The sequence below is a fragment of the Podarcis vaucheri genome (assembly GCF_965113315.1).
Source record: "Podarcis vaucheri genome assembly, chromosome: 15".
Lineage (NCBI taxonomy): Eukaryota > Metazoa > Chordata > Lepidosauria > Squamata > Lacertidae > Podarcis > Podarcis vaucheri.
In genome coordinates this window covers 16,111,100-16,130,819 of record NC_138753.1, presented here as the reverse complement: position 1 = coordinate 16,130,819, position 19,720 = coordinate 16,111,100, and the positions used below count along the sequence as shown (strand labels likewise).

At 47.9% G+C, this 19,720-nt stretch overlaps 1 protein-coding gene across 7 annotated transcripts in view; it reads right to left on the bottom strand.

Moving 5' to 3' along the window:
- ELN (elastin) overlaps positions 1 to 19,720 on the bottom strand; it is a 60,634-nt gene that overhangs the window by 3,495 nt on the left and 37,419 nt on the right. For 4 of the 7 annotated variants that reach the window (XM_082201417.1, XM_082201416.1, XM_082201412.1 and 1 more), the window contains 20 exons: positions 19,510 to 19,557; positions 18,924 to 18,986; positions 17,585 to 17,629; positions 17,381 to 17,473; positions 16,702 to 16,767; positions 11,538 to 11,660; positions 11,128 to 11,166; positions 10,388 to 10,516; positions 9,108 to 9,164; positions 7,973 to 8,074; positions 7,491 to 7,553; positions 6,493 to 6,630; positions 4,986 to 5,036; positions 4,385 to 4,489; positions 4,194 to 4,241; positions 3,560 to 3,598; positions 3,197 to 3,268; positions 2,497 to 2,538; positions 1,504 to 1,530; positions 74 to 118 (listed from right to left, as the gene is read on the bottom strand). In XM_082201417.1, the coding sequence (XP_082057543.1) occupies positions 74 to 118; positions 1,504 to 1,530; positions 2,497 to 2,538; positions 3,197 to 3,268; positions 3,560 to 3,598; positions 4,194 to 4,241; positions 4,385 to 4,489; positions 4,986 to 5,036; positions 6,493 to 6,630; positions 7,491 to 7,553; positions 7,973 to 8,074; positions 9,108 to 9,164; positions 10,388 to 10,516; positions 11,128 to 11,166; positions 11,538 to 11,660; positions 16,702 to 16,767; positions 17,381 to 17,473; positions 17,585 to 17,629; positions 18,924 to 18,986; positions 19,510 to 19,557 (1,395 nt within the window). The remainder of the gene's footprint in view (positions 1 to 73; positions 119 to 1,503; positions 1,531 to 2,496; positions 2,539 to 3,196; positions 3,269 to 3,559; positions 3,599 to 4,193; positions 4,242 to 4,384; positions 4,490 to 4,985; positions 5,037 to 6,492; positions 6,631 to 7,490; positions 7,554 to 7,972; positions 8,075 to 9,107; positions 9,165 to 10,387; positions 10,517 to 11,127; positions 11,167 to 11,537; positions 11,661 to 16,701; positions 16,768 to 17,380; positions 17,474 to 17,584; positions 17,630 to 18,923; positions 18,987 to 19,509; positions 19,558 to 19,720) is intronic. The other 3 variants (XM_082201413.1, XM_082201414.1, XM_082201415.1) reach the window with 3 other exon arrangements.

Genomic DNA, 19,720 nt, shown 5'->3' with positions numbered 1-19,720 from the left:
GGCCACTGCTTTCTCCCTGCACCCAGGTTTTTCAGGAACTGAACTCACACACCCCCAGCCCCTATCAACGTACCTGGGTAAATAGGAGACAAACCATAACCATAGCCAGCTCCGCCCGCTAGAATGGAGAAAAGATGGGTGGGGGAGAGAGAGTCAGAAAAGTTTCAATATGGCAGGAATTCCACAAGCCTGGTTCATAGAATTATAGAGTTGGAAGGGACCCCAAAGGTCTAGTCCAACCCCTTGCAGGTTTCCACTCTTCTTCTTCTTCTTCTTCTTCTTCTTCTTCTTCCTCCTCCTCCTCCTCTTCTTCTTCTTCTTCTTCTTCTTCTTCTTCCCCTACCTATCTGTCACCTCACATCAGTTGGGTGGAATCAGTTCACACATTCCTATACAGCTTGGGGCCAGGCTACCAGAAAGATAGGATGCTCTGCGCCTGGATGCTCAGATCCTTGGGTGAGCATCTTCTCTCGGTCCCATCAACATCAGAGGCAATGAGAGACAGGGCCTTTTCTGTGGCTGCTCCCAGATTGTGGGATCCCCACCCAGGAGAGGTCTGTCTGGCTCCCTCCTTGTTATCCTTCCGCCAGCAGGCTAAGGCCTTCCTGCTTTGACAGAGCTTTGGAAACGGAGAGGCAGGCGATGCTGGCCAACTGGGTTGCTGGCAGGGCAAACTGGATTTTAATGGCCCGTTCTAAATGGGTTCTGAGATCTGTTTTTAATTATTGTTTGTAAGCCACTTTGAGCTCCTTGGAGAAAGGAGTGGCATATAAATGCATTAAATAATCATATAAATACATAAATATATAAGAAGGTTGGTGACCCCCGATAAAGGTGCTTAAAATAAAAAGGAGTTAACCTTATTTCTTACCTGTTCTAGAGAACGAGTGGAAGTCTTACTACTGATACTAATGCAGCTGCTGAGTTTTGGTGTTATTTTTAATTTTAATTCTCTTACATAACTTGTTACAACATTATTGTTTTATCAAACCATCAGAGAGGGGGGGGTCCTCTATTTTATTTTCTCTTTCTGCTGAAAAGCTCTATTTAACATCATTTAGACTTAGCATTTTTTGAATGACAATATAAATTAAGATATTTTCCCCTTTTAATCTGTTCACGGTACTATGCAGTTTTTTGTGAGTTTCTCGCCTCACTAAGCTGCTCCTGTTCTGCTTCATATGTCATTTTTCTTTTGTTTATTTATTCCCCTTTCTTTCTTTTTTCTTGACAAGCAAGCATGTTGGATGTCTAATGATCTTGGCTACAAAGCATAATAATGTAACATTAGGTGTGTTGTTGTTTTTTTTAAAAAAGACTTAGCATTTTTATTGAAACCAAATTTGTCTCGCAGTGACAGCATTATTGAACTTTGTTCTATAATTTCTCTCTCTCTCTCTCTCTCTCTCTCTCTCTCTCTCTCACACACACACACACACACACACACACACACAAACATGCATACACTTTATATAATAAAGGGAATTTAGTTCATCAACTCACCAACTTGTGGAATGCCAGCACCATAACCTGTGATAGAAATAAGAAGACATTTGATCAGAATAGATGTTGTTGAGGAAGGTAAAATTGGGGTGTGTACCACACAACTCTGGCAACGCCCTGTTCAATATCGCAATACACTGAAAGTCTGAAATGTACGTATCCAGATTCAATGTTGCATCCTCAGGGCAGTTGAAGGCTTTTTTTGGGTGGGTGGGGGGGTCCTTCTATGAAATCCCAAGACTTCGGTCAAACATACAATCCCAAATTATTTTTTTCCCATGGGGGTAGAACCTCCATTAGGGTAAATTTGTCCTTTATGAGGCTCCACCATTTTACATCATGGGTGAAGAGTTTTAATCCATTTTTAGTCTGTTGTTATTTTAACTTTCCAGGTGCCTTAAATCATTCTTGCCATTTTTCCTTATCAATAACTTTATTGTTTTAGCTATTTTGTACACAGCCTTGAGGGTTGTGTGTGTGTGTGTGTGTGTGTGTGTGTACAATCATGTGGTATATAAATTTTATGAAATGATAAGAAATAAATAAGAAGGCTTTTCAGCCTGGGGGCCGTGTTGCCTCATGAGCAAATTTGTGAGGGCCGCTCCCAGTGGTGGGTGGAGCCAAAGGCAGAAAGGGGTGGGGCTACAGATGTGAGGGTTGCCATTTTATGCCTGGCTGTCTCCCAGTCATTTGAAAGTCAGATATTTATACACACATTTCCTCTATCCAGGCAAGCGAAGAGGCTTTATGACCTTCCAAGGACACATTCCAGCCAGGCACCGGCACTCAAAGAGGGTGCAGGGCAGGGCAAACAGGGGCGTGGCTTGGGGCCAATCCTAAGGGCCAGACAGAAAAGTATGGGAGCCACATTTGAGGTCCCCAATCTCTGCCTTGAACCTTGGCGCAATCTGGAGAGTTCTGAGGGAAACTGAGCTCCGCCACTCGCCTTCCGCCATTACCCAACTCCACCACGTGGTCCCATTTTGCTCATACCTGGTTTGGGAGGTTTGCCACCGGCTCCTGGGTACGTCAGCCCTGCGCAAGAGAGCATGAGGGGAAATTAGAAGCTCGTCTTGGAAGTCAGGCTTGCGGCCTGCTGACCTCAAGGGAGCATGGGCAGACTAGGGGAGCTGGAGGCAGGGCCCCCGAAATAGGACTGTAGGAAGCAGATTGCGGCTGTAACATTTGTGGTATATCCAGTACTATTTTGGGGGGGCGGGTAAGAAAAATGTGGTGCTGGTACTTCTATATTGAGAAAGGTGTTGTAGGTACCAGTACAAAATGCCAATGGGCTGCCCCAAAAGAGGCAAATAGCTTTTGGTATTCATCTTCCTACATGACGAGAGCTTCATTCTCCTGCTTTGTCATAATTCTGACTCCGACTCTGGCTCAGGGGTGGTGAGCAGGGGAGGGGGAAACAGGGGTGAGGATGAGGAGTAGCTACAATGAATAGTTGCTAAAAACAGGGAGTAGCTACAACAGGGTGTAACTACAACAGTTAGCAGATCCCACTGCCTGCTTCCTTGCAGGCTCTGGCTGGTAGCAACGACAAAGCAGAGGGTCAACTCACTGAGGCCACCATTGGGTAAGGCCACCGAGACATCTTGCAAAGTCCCCTCACACCACCCCCAAATTCAGAGCACAACATTGGGGGCTTCCTTCCCAGTGCTCTGGCTGAACGATCTCTACGCACCTCCAGCTCCAGCGCCACCAAGGCCCGCTCCCCCTGCGCCGGGGACCCCATATCCTCCTCGTCCACCAAAGCCTGCCAGAAAAAGTGGCTTAGTCATAAACCCAACCTCACGGTTCATTAGAAATAAGCTATATGTGGAGAACCCATAGAGTAAATAAAGGAACATGGAGGATACTGAAGTTATTCAGCCTATGACTGCTTAGAATGCTCCCAAGCCCCACAGCCCAGCCCCCAAGTGATTTCGGATGTGTAGCCAGGACAAGGGATGAGCCATGGAGCTGTCCATCTTGTCCCAAAGAATGCCCTGTCTTGTGTGGAGGCCCCTCTTCTCCCCTCCCTCCCCTTGGGTCTGCAGCATCGTACCTGGTACGCCAAAGCCACCCAGCCCAACTCCTGGCACACCTGTTGGGGTGAGAAAAGGCGAGTCTTGGTTTATCAAAGGCATTTCTCCCCACTGCTGACCAGGCACTTCCCATGTCTCCCAGTTCTTCAACTCATAAGAAGCGTCTGCCGGATCGGGTCCATCCAGTCCAGCATCCAGTTCTCACAGTGGCCAACCAGATGCCTCTTATGGGGAACAGGAGCACACGCGCCCTCTCCCCTGCTCCCCGCTAAGACTTCCAGCAACTGGTATCCAGAAGCTTTGCTGCCTCTAACTGTGGAGGCAGAGCATGGCCATCGCGACTTGTACCCATTCATAGCCCCCTCCTCCATGAATTGACCCAATCCTAAAGCCCTCTAGTTTGGTGACCATCAGTGCCTCTTGTGGTGGTGGGGAGTTCCACGTTTAATTCTGTGCTGCGTGAAGATGGGTTTCCTTTTATCAACAGATAGCTAGATCTCCTGTGACTATTTTGTTTTTGTTATTTGGGTGTTTTGTTTTTGTTTTTTGGGTGAGGTGTGGGCAGGTGAATGGATAGGCAGAACTTCCAGTACTATCATTATGATTATTATTACTTACGTCTTGCCCATTTCCCTGACAGGGACTCATACGTACCATATTTAGGTGGCTTGGCCCCTGGTTGCAGTCCAGTTTGGGGGATTCCTGTGAGATAAGGAGAAACAATCTGTGTCAGAGCCCCAATGCCCAGGGATCTCTTCTGGTGCACAGCAAAACTGGACTGGGAATCTTGTCCAGTGCCAATTCCCCAAGATCAGAGGATGAGGAGTAGCTGAGGGGTCCCTTACCTGCTCCAGGAACACCTGGCACAACGCCTCCCCCTGGCAAGACGCCTGTTCCGCCCCCTGGCAAGACGCCTGTTCCACCACCAGGAAAGACACCTGCCCCACGACCTACAAAGAGGTTGGAATTAGGGGGGAAATTTGATCAAATTCCACCACCCATTTAGCTGTGAATTCTGCACTGCAGGGAAGGGGGTTGGACCAAATGGCCTTTGGGGTCCCCTTCCAACTTTATAATCCTATGATTCTCTGCTCCATTATGACTGGCCCAGTTCAAGAAACCTAGGTACCGTGGTTTGTTAAGGGTGCAAGGAACTGTAGTTCTGTCAGGGACAAACTACAGTTCTCAGGATTCTCCAGGTGGGAATGTGTTCTGAAGGTGTTTTAAATGATCGGTGAGCACACAACTAAGGCCTCATGCCCCAGAAAGTTTACAATCTGAATCGTGGCAATGTGGGATGCTTCAGAGATGATATCATGTTTTTGCATCTGGGAAAAAGCTCACTGGCTGGCACTATGGGGCAGTGGGCCAGGATGCGCAGAGGGGCAGGGAAGAACTTAATTAGGCAGGGGATATGAGATCAGGATGGACGCAATGGGGACTCACCGTATTTAGCTGCCTTTGCTGCTGCTTTAGCTGCCGCTGCTCCCCCAGGAACTAGCGGAAGAACAGAAGGAGTCGGGATTAGGGCCAAACCCATTGGGACACCACGACATAAGAACTAAGATGACCCTAGCCCAGCTTCCTGTTCCCACAGTGGCCAGTCAGATGCCCCCATGGGAAGCCCTCCAGCGGGATCTGAGGCAAGAGCCCTCTCCCCTCCTGTGGTTTCCAGCAATTTGTCAGGGGGCTGATAGAAAGATCAGGTCATTCACAGGTCAGAGGGGGAGACATGAGGCTAACGTGCAGTTAGTTTCATTATTAAGGAAAGGGGGGGGGGAATACAAGGAGGCTCATAAAGGCAACCCCCCCCCATGAAGAAGTTGCTTGAACTGGTGTGCAGCCCCTCCATCACTATCTAGTCCTCCGAGTCAGGGCTCCTCCCTTGCAATCTTCTGCTACAGCAAGCCCCAGGAGCCTCTCTCTGTGCCTGCCTAGCCTGTTGCTCAGCAATACGTAACACCCTTCATGTTCTAGGAGTAAGTGGAGCCAGAGAGCCATCAGCAGAGAGGCTGGCATGATGGAGCTGTGGGAGAGATGAAGGGTCTGGCTCTCCTCTGTTGTAGCCTTCATCCAAACTGGGAACCTCATTCCCCTGCCCTGTGCTGGGCCACCGGCCTGCTTCTGCCTCTAAGGGGTGATATGATAGCCATGTTCAAATATATAAAAGGATGTCACATAGAGGAGGGAGAAAGGTTGTTTTCTGCTGCTCCAGAGAAGCGGACACAGAGCAATGGATCCAAACTACAAGAAAGAAGATTCCACCTAAACATTAGGAAGAACTTCCTGACAGTAAGAGCTATTCGACAGTGGAATTTGCTGCCAAGGAATGTGGTGGAGTCTCCTACTTTGGAGGTCTTTAAGCAGAGGCTTGACAACCATATGTCAGGAGTGCTCTGATGGTGTTTCCTGCTTGGCAGGGGGTTGGACTCGATGGCCCTTGTGGTCTCTTCCAACTCTATGATTCTATGATTCTTCATGATACCTCAAGCTTCCTGCTTCTAGTACCTCCCAGCTTGTCCCCTCCTCTGAGTTGCAGCCAGTATCCTGCCACCAGGACCCAGGATCTAAGTCATCTTCTTCTGTGCCTTCCTTGGGGGCTCTTGGGCAAGTGGCTTCCACCACTCTGCCTCATCCACCCAGTCCCTGACACAACTTGAGATGTGCAGTCAGCTAGTATGCATTGCTTTAAGAAGTTAAAAGCAGCAGCTGTGTGCAGCCATCTAAACCGGGGCTGCTGCTGCTGCTGCAGAGGAAAGAAATTTGTTTTCATTTAAAAAACCCTCATCATTATTTTGGCTTCCCACGAGCATCTCTCTGGGCTGGCTCACGCTCATTTTGTGTTGTGAACTGCTCAGGAAGCTTGTGCCCTGCATGGAGCCACCTGGAAATCTCCATGCCCCAAATAAAACAAGATAAAATTCTAAGTTGTTGGCACTTAATGGCTGCTTACCACCACCAACGCCAACACCACCAACACCGCCAATGCCGCCGACTCCGCCAACGCCGCCGACTCCGCCAACGCCGCCAACGCCACCAACCCCGCCAACGCCACCGACACCGGCAACGCCGCCAACGCCTCTTCCTGCTCCTGTTGGAGCAAGGCACACTTGGAAAATGGTCCTGAGCCCCACCACACCCTGAGAACAGCACCTGGGTGGAGCCAATGTCCTCAGAGGAAAACATTTAGATCAAAACTAGGAGAGGGTATTGCAGGCTCCCTGCTCAGCCTGCTCACTTCCTAACGCCAGTTGCATTCGTACTGATGTTTTCTGTGTCTTCTTGAAATGAGGCTACATCATCAAAAGGGAGAAGGGCCTGCCCCAGTGGCGTCCATCAGGATTGGTAGGGCAGAAGGCAGGGAGCCTAACAGTAGGTGGAGCCAACGCCTGGTTTTCTCCTCCTCCTCCCTACAATGGAGGAGGAGGAGGAGGAAGCTGATAGGCAGAGCCACCCGATGGAGTGCTTGTAATTGAAGAAGGCAGGCAGGGTGGGGGCTGGCTGAGGGCAGTGGGGCAGCACCCTCTTCGTCCTAATAGACCAGCCTCCACGAGCATCTCTGTCTGTGTCTTCAGAGTGTCAATATTTTTTACGACAGGAATCCAAGAGCGTCATGCATTTGTGCACAACTACTATTTGCGAGGCTAAAGAAAAACTGATCCGCATCTCCTTTGCCATCCTTATCTCCTGTGCTGGTTGGAAGTCTTGATATTTATTTATTTTCTACATTAATATCTCACCTTTCCTGCAAGGAGTTCAAAGCGGCATTCATGGTTCTTTCCCTTCTCATTTAATCCCCACAAACAACCCAGTGAGACAGATCAGGCTGAAGGATTGTGGCTGGCCCAAGGTCACCCAGTGAGCTTCCACCATCAGCAAGGATTTGAACCCTTGTCTCCCAGGTCCTCGTCGGACACTCTAACCACTACACACCACAGTGGCCCTCCTTACCATATTTGGCTGCTTTGGCGGCTGCTTTTGCTGCTGCTTGAGCAGCCGCGGGGCTTCCTGGCACTGAGAATTGAGAGAGAGAAAGAGAGAGGTGTCAGCAGGACCACCCGCACCAGGTCTGATGGCAGTGGTTGACCACCTTGGCCACTAGCCAAAGCTCTTTCCCAGCCCAGCCCATCTACCATTCTCCTCCCATCCTTCCAGGACCCTGGATGCTTTTGAGCAGTGGGTGGTGCGCACTCATAGTAGAGACCCTTTTCATCCAGCTGTGAAAGCCTGCCAGGAACCTCCCCCCCCCAACACACAACTGCCTCACATCTCCCATTGTCTTCAGGAAATGCAGAGAGTGGGTGTCTGTCCCATCTTGACGCTGTTCCACAGAGCAGGAGCAGCCTCCATGTTATTGCAAAGACCAAGGTTTCGGGATGAGCCGCTCTGTTCCCTTGAGAAGGCATTGACTTCCCACAGAGGGGGGAACCTACCTAACCCACCGGGTGCGACTCCACCAGGTGCGACTCCACCAGGTATGACTCCACCAGGTGCCACACCACCAATGGCGCCATAGCCAGGCACCACACCAGTCCCTGCAGGAAATGACAAACAAGAGGTCAGATTAGCCATTTGCCGCAAACCTTCAAATACCTGAAGTGCCGCCCCCTGGGAGATGGAGCCAGCTTCTTTTCTGCTGCTCCAGAGGGGAGGACCTGAACCAATGGATTCGAATGATAAGAAAGGTGATTCTGACTCAACATTAGGAAAAACTTTCTGAGGGTTAGAGCTGTTTGACAGTGGAACGGACTCCCTCGGAAGGTGGTGGACTCTGAAGTCCTGGAGAGGTTTTTAAGCAGAGGTTGGATGGCTACCTATCAGGGATTCTTGAGCTGTGATTCCAGCGTTGCAGGGAATTGGACTAGGTGGCCCCTGTGAGTCACTTGCAATTCTACAACATTCTGTGATTCCATCGAGACCTGCTGCTCCTGGCTTTGTCTAGCCTGGCATGGTTAGCGGGGCCTTCATACCCTCAAGAGCTTTTTGTCTTGGCAGTGCATGTTTGCTTGCCCCCACATGGAGGACAGAGAGGGCTGTGTGAGAGTGTGTAGAAACTAGCAAAAATCTACATGACCATTTCTATTTATTCACTTATTTCATAAGATCTATACACTGCTTGATTGTAAAAAAACAAAAGCCAACCATCAGAGCGGCTTACAAAAAAAGAAAATCAGTAAAATTATCTCTAAGGAAATTAAGGGTTTCAAAAAGTTAAAATAATAATAGACACACACACAAAAAGGACTAAAACTTGCAGATTGAAACCTTTGCCTCTGGCCCTGCCTACCTCTGGCATACCCCCCCCCCCGAAAGTTTCCTGAAACAGAAGGGCTGAAAAAACTTCCTTGCTCCTGCTCTAGACTTTATGGGTTTTCTGTAATATATTCAGTGGCATCAGGTAGTCTGTCCGGAGTGCTGCTTCATAATCGCCTGATTTTCTTAAACAGTCAAGCCCATGTTCTGTTTCCCTAAAGAGATCTTTCCATTCCTTCCTGCTTTGGCTCGGCCTGCCCTGATTTATCCAGCAGCCTCAATGCTGTTGGGACAGGAGGAGGATGCTCAGCTTACCGTAGGCGGCCGCCTTTGCCGCTGCCTTTGCCGCTGCTGCTGCCGACACTCCAGCTCCTGTTGGCAGAGACAAAAATGAGTCAAGGGGCTAGCCAGCCACGGCACCCATGCACTCCTGGAGCTACCATGTTTATTTCATTTATGCACTGCTTGGTTTTAAAAACAGAACCCTAAGTGATTTACAAAGTGAGTCAAACAACAGAATTACCGGTAAAAACAACTCTTTAAGTTGCTGAATACGGTGGTACCTCAGGTTAAGTACTTAATTCGTTCCGGAGGTCCGTACTTAACCTGAAACTGTTCTTAACCTGAAGCACCACTTTAGCTAATGGGGCCTCCTGCTGCTGCCGCGCCGCCGGAGCACGATTTCTGTTCTCATCCTGAAGCAAAGTTCTTAACCTGAAGCACTATTTCTGGGTTAGCGGAGTCTGTAACCTGAAGCGTATGTAACCTGAAGCGTATGTAACCTGAAGCGTATGCAACCCGAGTTACCACTGTATTTCTGATGATACCAGTGTAGATATATTGCCAAAAGAATTGGTCTTACTTATGACCTTGGCAGCTCGAATAGGAAACACAATGGGGGGACGACCCAAAATCTTATACTGGATGCTTGGTACCACCCACTCTGGAATATAACTATAATGGGGGAAATTAAGCATATTGTAGATTTCCATAGGGGCTAGCAAGCCCAGGTGCTTTTAATATGATTTGCCATTCCTTTATTATATATACAGCGAAATCATCATTTTCAAGGCAGCCCACATCAGAAATCTGGAACTATGTGATCATATAACGCTGATATTGTTTACTTGTAACTTGCTTTCTTTTCACCTGTGTGCAACTGCACTCATTCTGTGTGTCTGTCTTGTAGTTTCGCATTTCAATTTTCAACTGTCGATATCATTGTTCTGTTTTATATACATTATAAACATGAAATTAAAAAAAACTTTACCAACACCCTCTACAACTCTTAAAAATTCAAAAGATAACATCTGCAATATGCTAAAAAAAAGTATTAAAAGACACAGCAGATTTCTACATGTCTGCGCAGGCCTGCTTGAACAAAAGATGTTTTTAGCAGGCACTGAAAAGAGTGCAGTTAAGGCGCTTGCCTTGTGTCAAAAGGCACAAGTGTAGCTGCTGCCATGCTAAAAATGAATTTTCTTGCAAACACGTAACGGGTATTATGTGGCACTTGCAGCAGTGCCAGTTCTGCAAATCAAAGTGGTCTGGCAGGTAAACTGGTCCCATGTTGTTACCTTCTCATGTAAACGCACCTGGAACAGCAACTCCAGCACCGGGAACTCCACCGACGCCAGCACCAGGAACGCCACCAACTCCAGCGCCAGGAACTCCACCAACACCAGCACCAGGAACTCCACCAACACCAGCACCAGGAATAAGACCTGAGACAGAAGAAATGAATCTGAGAGCCAGGCCAGTTCCAACCAGCTCATCAGATCCCCACCATTAAAAGCAGCCAAAGATCCACAATCTAGACCCTGGAGGTGGCTACTGCCTCTTTGAAGGACCGTCCAGCTCCCTTAAAGGAGGTCATGATTTGGGTTAAGTCCTGCCAGGGACTGAATTTGCCATTCTGGGGCAAGAGTGAGTGGCGATGTCTCCACCCCTTAACTCTTGCAGGAGGCTGGACTAAGATGACCCTGAGAGTCCCTTCCAAATCTACAATTCTATTAATCCAGGAGGTTTTGGATGACACCGATTATTTGGATCTGTTTTGGGCTGGCTGCAGTGGAAGATCTTTGCTGGAAGGTGGGCTCCCCTCCCCATTGCTGGGTAAGTGAAAAAATGATGAGTAGCGGTATTTCACTAGTGAGCCAAGTGGATCCCCCACCTATTCTTCGCCTCTGAGACTTGAAACCTGAAATGGGCACAAGGATATTAAGGGGGTTGCCTGGTGTGCCCAGTGCTGTGGAGTACACTTGAGGCAGGATCCCTCCATGCCCACCATCTCAAACCTCATCAAAAACTGTGACTCAACAACTCAGGATCTTACCATACTTTGCTGCTTTTGCCGCTGCGGCGGGACTCACTCCTGCCAAAGAGAAAACAGGAAGATAGGTCTCAGAAATAGGAGGTAAAGCAGGTACGCTTATAATTGTTTAAAATAGCTTTTGACATTGTGCTTTAATGCTGTAACCTGCCCTGGGACCTTAGGGTGAAGAGCAGGAAATGAATTAAGAAGCATAATTATACGCACAGTTATTCCAGTACGTGCATTTTTGTACACGTAACTCGGCTGAAGAAATGCACTGCAAATGCCAGAGGAATGCAAATTTTAAAGGATGGGGGTCTGTGTTTCGTAAGTCACGAAAAGCAGATTACGAATGTGCAAACAGGATCAAATCCCTCCAATTTGGCTTCACCTTCCTCATCTGCCCCCCCCCCCCACTCTGTGACACATACCTCCTACCCCAGTTCCTCCTGGGCCGACTCCAATAACACCAGGTGTGGCGCCAGGAACTACGCCACCTGGCCCAACCCCCGGGACACCAGCGCCACCGATGCCTGTCCCTGGAACTCGGCCACCTGGGGAAAGAGAGAGGAGAGGAGAGTAAAAAATTGCCAGAAACACAGCTGTCCTCTGGAATGGTGTTGGGGAGTCGCACCCTGGATAAAATTAATCCATTTTGTTGAATTAATTAAACTAAACAACTTTCAATTGGATTTTGAATAAAGGCATGATTAATTGTGACACTTTCATTGTTTTATTATATTTCTTAGGGGCTCATGCAAACCACTGTTCTGAATCATGTATTTTTTATAGAATAGAGGGCACTGGAGATGAGTTTATGGAACCAAAGAGGCAAGCCCCAAAAATGTTCGGGAACCACTGCATACCCGTCAAGTGTCCCGATTTTCCAGGGACAGTCCCGGAATGACAGAAGCCACCCCACTTTCTGATTTGTACGTTTCCGAGCACAATTCAAAGTGCTGGTGTTGACCTTTAAAGCCCTAAACGGCTTCGGCCCAGTATACCTGAAGGAGCGTCTCCACCCCCATCGTTCTGCCCGGACACTGAGGTCCAGCGCCGAGGGCCTTCTGGCGGTTCCCTCATTACGAGAAGCGAAGCTACAGGGAACCAGGCAGAGGGCCTTTTCGGTGGTGGCGCCCGCCCTGTGGAATGCCCTCCCATTGGATGTCAAGGTGATGGACAACTACCTGACATTCAGAAGACATCTTAAGGCGGCCCTATTCAGGGAAGCTTTTAATGTATGATATTTTAGTGTTTTTTGGTTTCTGTGGAAGCCGCCCAAAGTGGCTGGGGAGACCCAGCCAGATGGGCGGGGTACAAATAAATTATTATTATTATTATTATTATTATTATTATTATTATTATTATTATTTGATCATGGAATGTCCCTGTTTTCCATTTCCTCTCCTCCACGCCCAAGCAGCTTACAGCTACAATTCCATTCCATTCCATTCCATTGATCTGTTGAAGCGGCTGTACATGACCCCTTCCCTCACACATTTTTTCTTTACAACAATTCTGTGAGGTAGGCTAGGCTTAAAGGTTGCAATTGTCTCAAGGTGACCGATGTATAGGTGTATGTGAAATATATGAGTGCAGGAGATCAAACACGGGAGAAACCTCTCGATGTAGAATAGAATGTCCCTATTTTCATCTGAGAAATGTTGGAGGGTATGCCACTGGGTATACAGAGGTAGTTTGGGGGTGTGGAGGTCCCTATCTGTTTTAACCCATGCAAGACCTCTCTCCTGCAAGTCGCACCCAACATTCACGCAGAAGGCAGTTCAGTGGGACTTAATTTGAAGGGTGTGTGTCTAAGATATACAGCAAACCTTCACATGCCTCCCCATATGCAAATCTCACTGAGGCTTAAAGTGGAAGAACGGCCGTGAAAGAGTACATCAGTGACGTATTTCAGTTTAAACCCCAACATTTTAAATAGCCAAAGCAGCCCAATGGGCAAGATCACTGGAATCCCTTTCATAGGATTATCTATACGTGACATGAGGGGCTTTTTGCTGCTCCACAATGAATTATGATTCCTACCACCACGTCAACATTTCTGGCTATATGGAAAGTGAAGGGTTTATCTGGTCTTTAATTGAGGCACCCCCCCCATCTGTCATCTGCAGTAGAATCACATGTGTGTTGTAGCCAGACTGATCCACTAGAGGGCAGCTTCCCTCTTCTGTGGGATCCCAACTCTGCTTGGGCCATAGAGCTAAAAGCATGTGGAACATCACACAGTCTGAACTTCTGGTTTCAGCAGACCCTCCCATCTCCAACTCCTTTGGGAATGTAGGTACCCATAAGGAATCAATGGAGTAATCTCAAATTTCACTGTAGCCTATCTCTCCCGCACCCCACCACTGCAAAAAAAGATTACAGCATAAACAGTTCATGCACTTTCTAACTCAGGACTTGTGAGCAAAAACATATTTGCATATGCATCCGTTTTAACATATTTAAATCCGCCACTTTTCTGCACCCAGGTCAATGGAGTGCAAGGCTTCAGAATGAAGTTGAGAGTTAGACTCAGGCTGAACCAGCCTCTGTTTCAACCTCAAGGGGTGCTTCACAGGGGGAGGGGGTGGCTGAGAATCCAAACCACCACCACCCACCTCTGGGCTAAAAACAAACAGGGAGTAGCTGCCACTTCAGGGCTGTCATGAGTTGCTCTCTGCCAAAGCCCCTCTATATGAGGACGATGCCTTGCAAATGCAGGGCTAAACATAGCACAAGAACATAATAAGTGCACAGCTGGATCAAGCCAAGGGCCCATGCAGTCCAGCATCCTGTTCTCACAATGGCCAACCTGATGCTCATTATGGGAGACCTGCAAGCAGGATTTGAGCACAAGAGCCCTCTCTCCTCCTATCTTTCCAGCAACTGGAATTCAGGAGCATTGCTGCCTCTTGCTATGGAGGCAGAGCAGAGCCATCCTGGCTAGCAGCCATCAATAGCCCTCTCCTCCATGAATTGGTCCAATCCTCTTTTCAAGCCCTCCAAGTTGGTGGCCACTGCTGCTTCCTGTGGGAGGGAGTTCCACAGGTTCATTTTGCGTTGCGCGAAGGACTTCCTTAATCTTGTCCCGAATCTTCCGACATTCAGATTCATTGTCGTTCTAGTGTTATTATGAGAGAGAAAGGGAAACTTCTCTGCCACTCTCTCCAAGCATTGCATGATTTTAGAAACCTCCATCATGTTGCCTCTTACTCGCCTTTTCTCTAAACTAAAAAGTCCCGAGTGCTGAAATTGTTCTTCAAAGGGGATTCGCTCCATCCCCAGTTGCCCTTTCCTCAACCTTTTCCAACTCTACACTATTCTTCTTGAGGTGAAGTGACTAGAAAAGAACACCGGATTTTGGTCTGTGGTCTTGCTGTGGAGACGAGTTACTCCGGCAGCTAAAGTGCCCCAACTTCAACGCTGGAAGTTGTTCCCTCCCCCACAATAAGCTCCAATGTGGTGTGGATAGAGATGATCCATGAAGCTCTGGCACCCTCGCTCCTAACCAATCACAGGGCGGAAGGTTACTAAGCGCAGCAAAAGCTGGAAAAGGAGTACATTCTCTCTCTCCCTCTCTTCCTTGCAGACACACTCCAGCGAAACCTGATTCGACTGTGGCTTTTCTTCAATCCCAAAATTGCACAGTTCCCCGCTGGCCGCCTGCTTCCAATCAAAACCAGATGGTGTTCTGGGACGATCCCAGGAAAACCAGGCCAGGCCAGGCCAGGCCGCTATCGCTCTCTGGAGCAGATCAGGTGCGGCTGGGGGTGCAATGCTTGAGGCAGGGGGAAGAGTTACTAAGGACTCCACAAAACTGTGTGTGTGTGTGTTGGGGCTCCAGCCTGGCTGAGCTCACACCTTTGGAGCTGGAGTCTGTCCAGAAGATCCACCCCACCCCCAAATCAGATCTTATTCTCAGCACTCAAGAAGCACTGGCATGGATCCATTCTTGATAGTGCACTTATCCTTGCTTCTGTGCAATTGGGGCAAGATTTTTCGCCCGCCCTAAATCCAAGCCGGATTCACGAATCCAAACGCAAGAGGGCGTTGAGTGGCAGGAATGAAATTTCCATTAGAAAACACAAAAAATCTGGGTTTGGGGATCCACGTCTTTGGCAGGCCTCTTAAAGAGCAGGAGGAAAGAGATGCAATCTGGAGCGAAGCGTGGGGAGAGTTGAAATCAGTGCCAGATTTACGTATAAGCTAAACAAGCTATAGCTTAGGGCCCCACTCTCTTGGGGGCCCCCCAAAAAAATTAAAGAAAAAAACTGGATGTACATTTCCAAAATAATATAAAAAACAAATAAAATAAAACCTACATACAGCAGCAGTTTTTTGTGTTGTGTAGGCTCCTGTGGTGTAAATACTGGGCACCACCTGCTAGCCTGCTCCCTAAAATATTACTGGTTTGCTCATTTTTGTATATAGGGTGCCTGCATAAAATATGTATTTTATGATAAAATACATATTTTGTTATGTGGAAATGGCTTTAGATACCTATTAGGTCCATAAATTATCATATAGCGTATATTCAACACACAAAAAACAGCAACAATGTGTTGTTGACAAAAGACAGCTGGACTTACAAAGGCCCCATTACCTTCAGTAGCTGAGGACCTCATCAGTAGCTTAGGAAGGAGAGTTTCCTGCTGTTACTTCACAAAAGCAGATAGACAGTACAGTGGGTGAGATGGCAGGTGGGGGAAGGGTTAAGTACCCTTCCCCCCACTCCAAACTGGACCCCTTCCCCTATCAATTTTGCACTGGCTACCAGGCCGAGTTCAAAGAGTCTGGATTAAATTAAAAGGCCCTCAACAATTTGGATACTTTAAGGACCACCTGATTCCATATATCCTTGCCCAGCCACTGAGATCTTAGGGAAAGGGGTTCTCTGCTAGTGGTCCCCCTTGGCTCAGGTGCCTGGCTCATATCTATAAGAAGATGAGACTGTTGGATGGCTCAGTGGCCCAACAGAGCCCAGCATGATGCTGTCACAGTGGCCCACCGGATGCCCCAAAAGGAAGCCCATAAGCAGGACTTGAGTGCCACAGAAACTCTCCCAACTTGTGACTCCCAACATCTGGCATTATTCAGAAGCATATTGCCTCTTACTGTGGACAGAGCCACCCCGGCTAGTAGCCATTGATATCTCTCTCCTCCATTAATCTTTTCAAAAAGCCATTCAGTTTGGCCATCACTGCCTCCTGCGGAAGCGAGTTCCATAGTTTAACTCTGTGCTGCATGAAGTAGGACTTTCTTTTCTCTGTCCTGAATCTGCCCACATGGATGCCTGTGAGTTCTAGTGTTAGGAGAGAACAACAACTTTCATAGAGAGCCACATTCTCCATATCAGCCTCAGGATTGTGGAACCGACTTTGTGGAGCTTAGATCAGGCAAGCCGCCTCCTCCCTGTTGAATTTCAGGCACTTGGCAAAGACCTTTTGATTTCAGCAGGCATTCTCAGTAAGCTCTACTGTACCTATTGACGGAACTTGCATTTCTACCTTTACGGCTTCTGTTTGTTTTTAGCACTGCAGAAATCCTGTGATTTCTGGGCTGTTTTATTGAGCAATTGGGTAAACAGCTCACCGTAAGCTGCTGCTTTGGCTGCTGCTTTGGCTGCTGCCGCCGCTGCCGCCGCTGGTCCACCTGCACCTGCAGTGAAAAAGGGTGAGAGAAACTGAGAGCCATTCCTTTCGCCTGGCCAACTTGGATGGGCTTGTTTTTGAAGAGCACAACTGCAGAATCTTTTGGCCACAACGACAGCAAAGGCACTCACCTAGCGCATTCATCATTATCCGTATCATTTATTATTATTATTATTATTATTATTATTATTATTATTATTATTATTAATTTAATTTATTAGTTGCTTTTTCTTGCTGGGGCAACTCAAGGTGACTTACAAAAACAAGAAAAGAAGCCTCGCAGGCTGTGAAGGACTTGCTCACAAATTTATTGACAGCTGCACGAAATACAGAAAGGGGCCAAACCGCTGCAAGAGGTGTTGAAATTTCGGGAGGTTGGATAGTTACAATGGAATGGTCTCGGCGGTGGGGTGCACATTCTTATTCTTATTTATTTATGATTATTACTTTGTCAAAATATAAAGAACCTAAAATAAAGAAAAAATCAAACCCACATACACACATACAAACCAATGTGTTTACTATTGCCCATTAAAAGATGCTTATCTATCACTCCTCCAAAGGCACTGACTATTAACTCTACAAAACTGTTTGCCTATTACCCATCCAAGGTCATTTACCTATTGCTCCTGGGACACCAGCACCGGGCACTAAGCCTCCTCCAAGGGCCCCAGCGCCAGGGACTCCGACTGCACCAGGCACAGCTCCAGCACCTTCGGAGAAAGAAAGAAAGAAAGAAAGAAAGAGGAGTGAATGAGGGCCAGCCAGAGCCTGGGCTTAAGAGAATGGCTACATATGGGCTCCTCCAGCATGGTGTCACTCACCATATTTGGCAGCTGCTTTTGCAGCAGCTACCTGAGCTCCCACACCTGCAAAAAGAACAAAAAGAGCTTCAGCGATGTGGCCACATTGCTAGAATCTTCAGGACACAAAGCACAGATCTCCCTTCCAGCTTACTGGCTTCAGAAATCAAGGATCCAAACCAAGTAACACACTGGAGCCAAGCCTTTTGGCAACCTGGGGAAGTTGTTTGACTCCATCAGTCTCAGCCAGCAGGGCCATTTTGGACTCCAACTCCCATCAGCCCCAGATAGCCTGGCTAGGCTGGCTGGGGCTGTGGGAGTTGTAGTTCAACAACATCTGGAGGCACCAGGTTGGCTAAGCATGTGTTGATTTCTAGGTGGTGGGAATCGGAGATTGGCAGATAGCTAAGATGAGCCTGTTGACGACTCATAACGACTGTAATAGATCTTACAGGAAAAGGCAAGGGGTGAAAAAAGGCAAGGGGTGAGAAGGAAAGAGAAGCTGCTGAATTGCAACTCATTACCAAACTTAAAACAATGGAGAGACCTGGTCTGAACAGAGACATTGGATTCTTATCTCATTATACATGACTAAGCCATTTCTCACCTTCTCACCCCTTGCCTTTTCCTGTAAGACCTATTACAGTCGTTAAGAGTCGTCAACAGGCTCATCTTAGCTATCTGCCAATCTCCGATTCCCACCACCCTTCTGAGTAATACCCCTCCCCACCTTCTCGCTATATAGAAGGATCTGGCAACTTCTGTTTCAGTGTATCTGAAGAAGTGTGCATGCACACGAAAGCTCATACCAAGAACTAACTTAGTTGGTCTTTAAGGTGCTACAGGAAGGAATTTTTTTATTTTGACTATGGCAGACCAACACGGCTACCTATCTGTTGCCAGACAGGAGTTAAACAACCCACTCAGATGATGAGGTAAACAACCTGCTCAGATTTCTGCTTTAGCCCGCCCATTCTGTGATGTAGGTATGATGTTTCTGGGGGTGGTCTTGGACTCCAAGGTGGGCAATTTAAAATGTCTATATAAGGGCGGACACACCTTGGTTCGGGGTCCTCCTCCTTCCCCTGTGTGTGAAGGGGGCACCCTGTTGCAATGGTTCAATAAAGATCAGGCTTACAAGCTGCTTTGCTTCTCAATATTCTCTGGTTGGCCTCTGTTTTTTCCTCTGACTGATGGAGAACCTACAAAGGACTCTATAAGGGCTCTTGTGTCCCCCATAAGGGAATAAGGGCAGATTTTCATTTATTACACTGTGCAGAGCAACAGAGGTGTCAGCAAGGGGTCCAAGACTCTGGGGGTCATCCTTCGCTGGTGTTGTGTGCTAGTGGAACCTGCTTACCTGTCCCTGTTGGGTAACCGGCCTTCCCTCCGGCACCACCATACACGCCGCCCGGCCCAACACCTGGAACCACAAAGAGAAATCAAGTCTTCAGGGGAGAAGAACCGCCAAATGCAAAGCCCAGAGGAAATTGGCTGGGGGTTGATGATGTGGGTTCCAAGGATCAGAAACTTTTTGTTGTGCTTTTGCCCATCCCCAGATTGCTTCAGAGTGATGTGGTACAGTCCCCTCCTCCTTATTGATGCAAAGAACTAGACGGCTACACTGAGATATTGGTGCCAGCATCAGCTCTGCTTCTCAATCAAGGGATGTCTATGGGATTGTAGTTTTGAATGGCAACTGACAGAGTTTCTGAAGGGGGTCCAAAATCCCCCCTCAAAAAACGCAGTCCTCACACAAAAGCCGTGAGAGTGAAACAGGTTTCAAACAGCCAGCCTCATTTGTGGTACCCAGAGCCGAACCTTGGAGAAGCCCATCCCAAACACAGATCCATGTACTTTCATCCCCCAAAATACACCCGTTTCCCTCAGCCCCTCCCCATCTCCCCCAGGCCACAAGCTAGGCACTTGAGACTAAGAGAACTCACCGCCATAAGGCCCCTTCCCGGCACCGTATGGGAGGCCATAATAGCTACCTGGAAATGAAAAAAACATCATAATGTGAGCCTAAGGAACTGCATGCCACTGCCTCATTGAGCACAGAATGGCCTTTGGTTCCCCGCCTACTAGAGCTCCCTTCAGTCTGGAGATGATATCAGGGGTTAAACGTGGGACCCTTCTAAATGCAAAGCGAGTCCT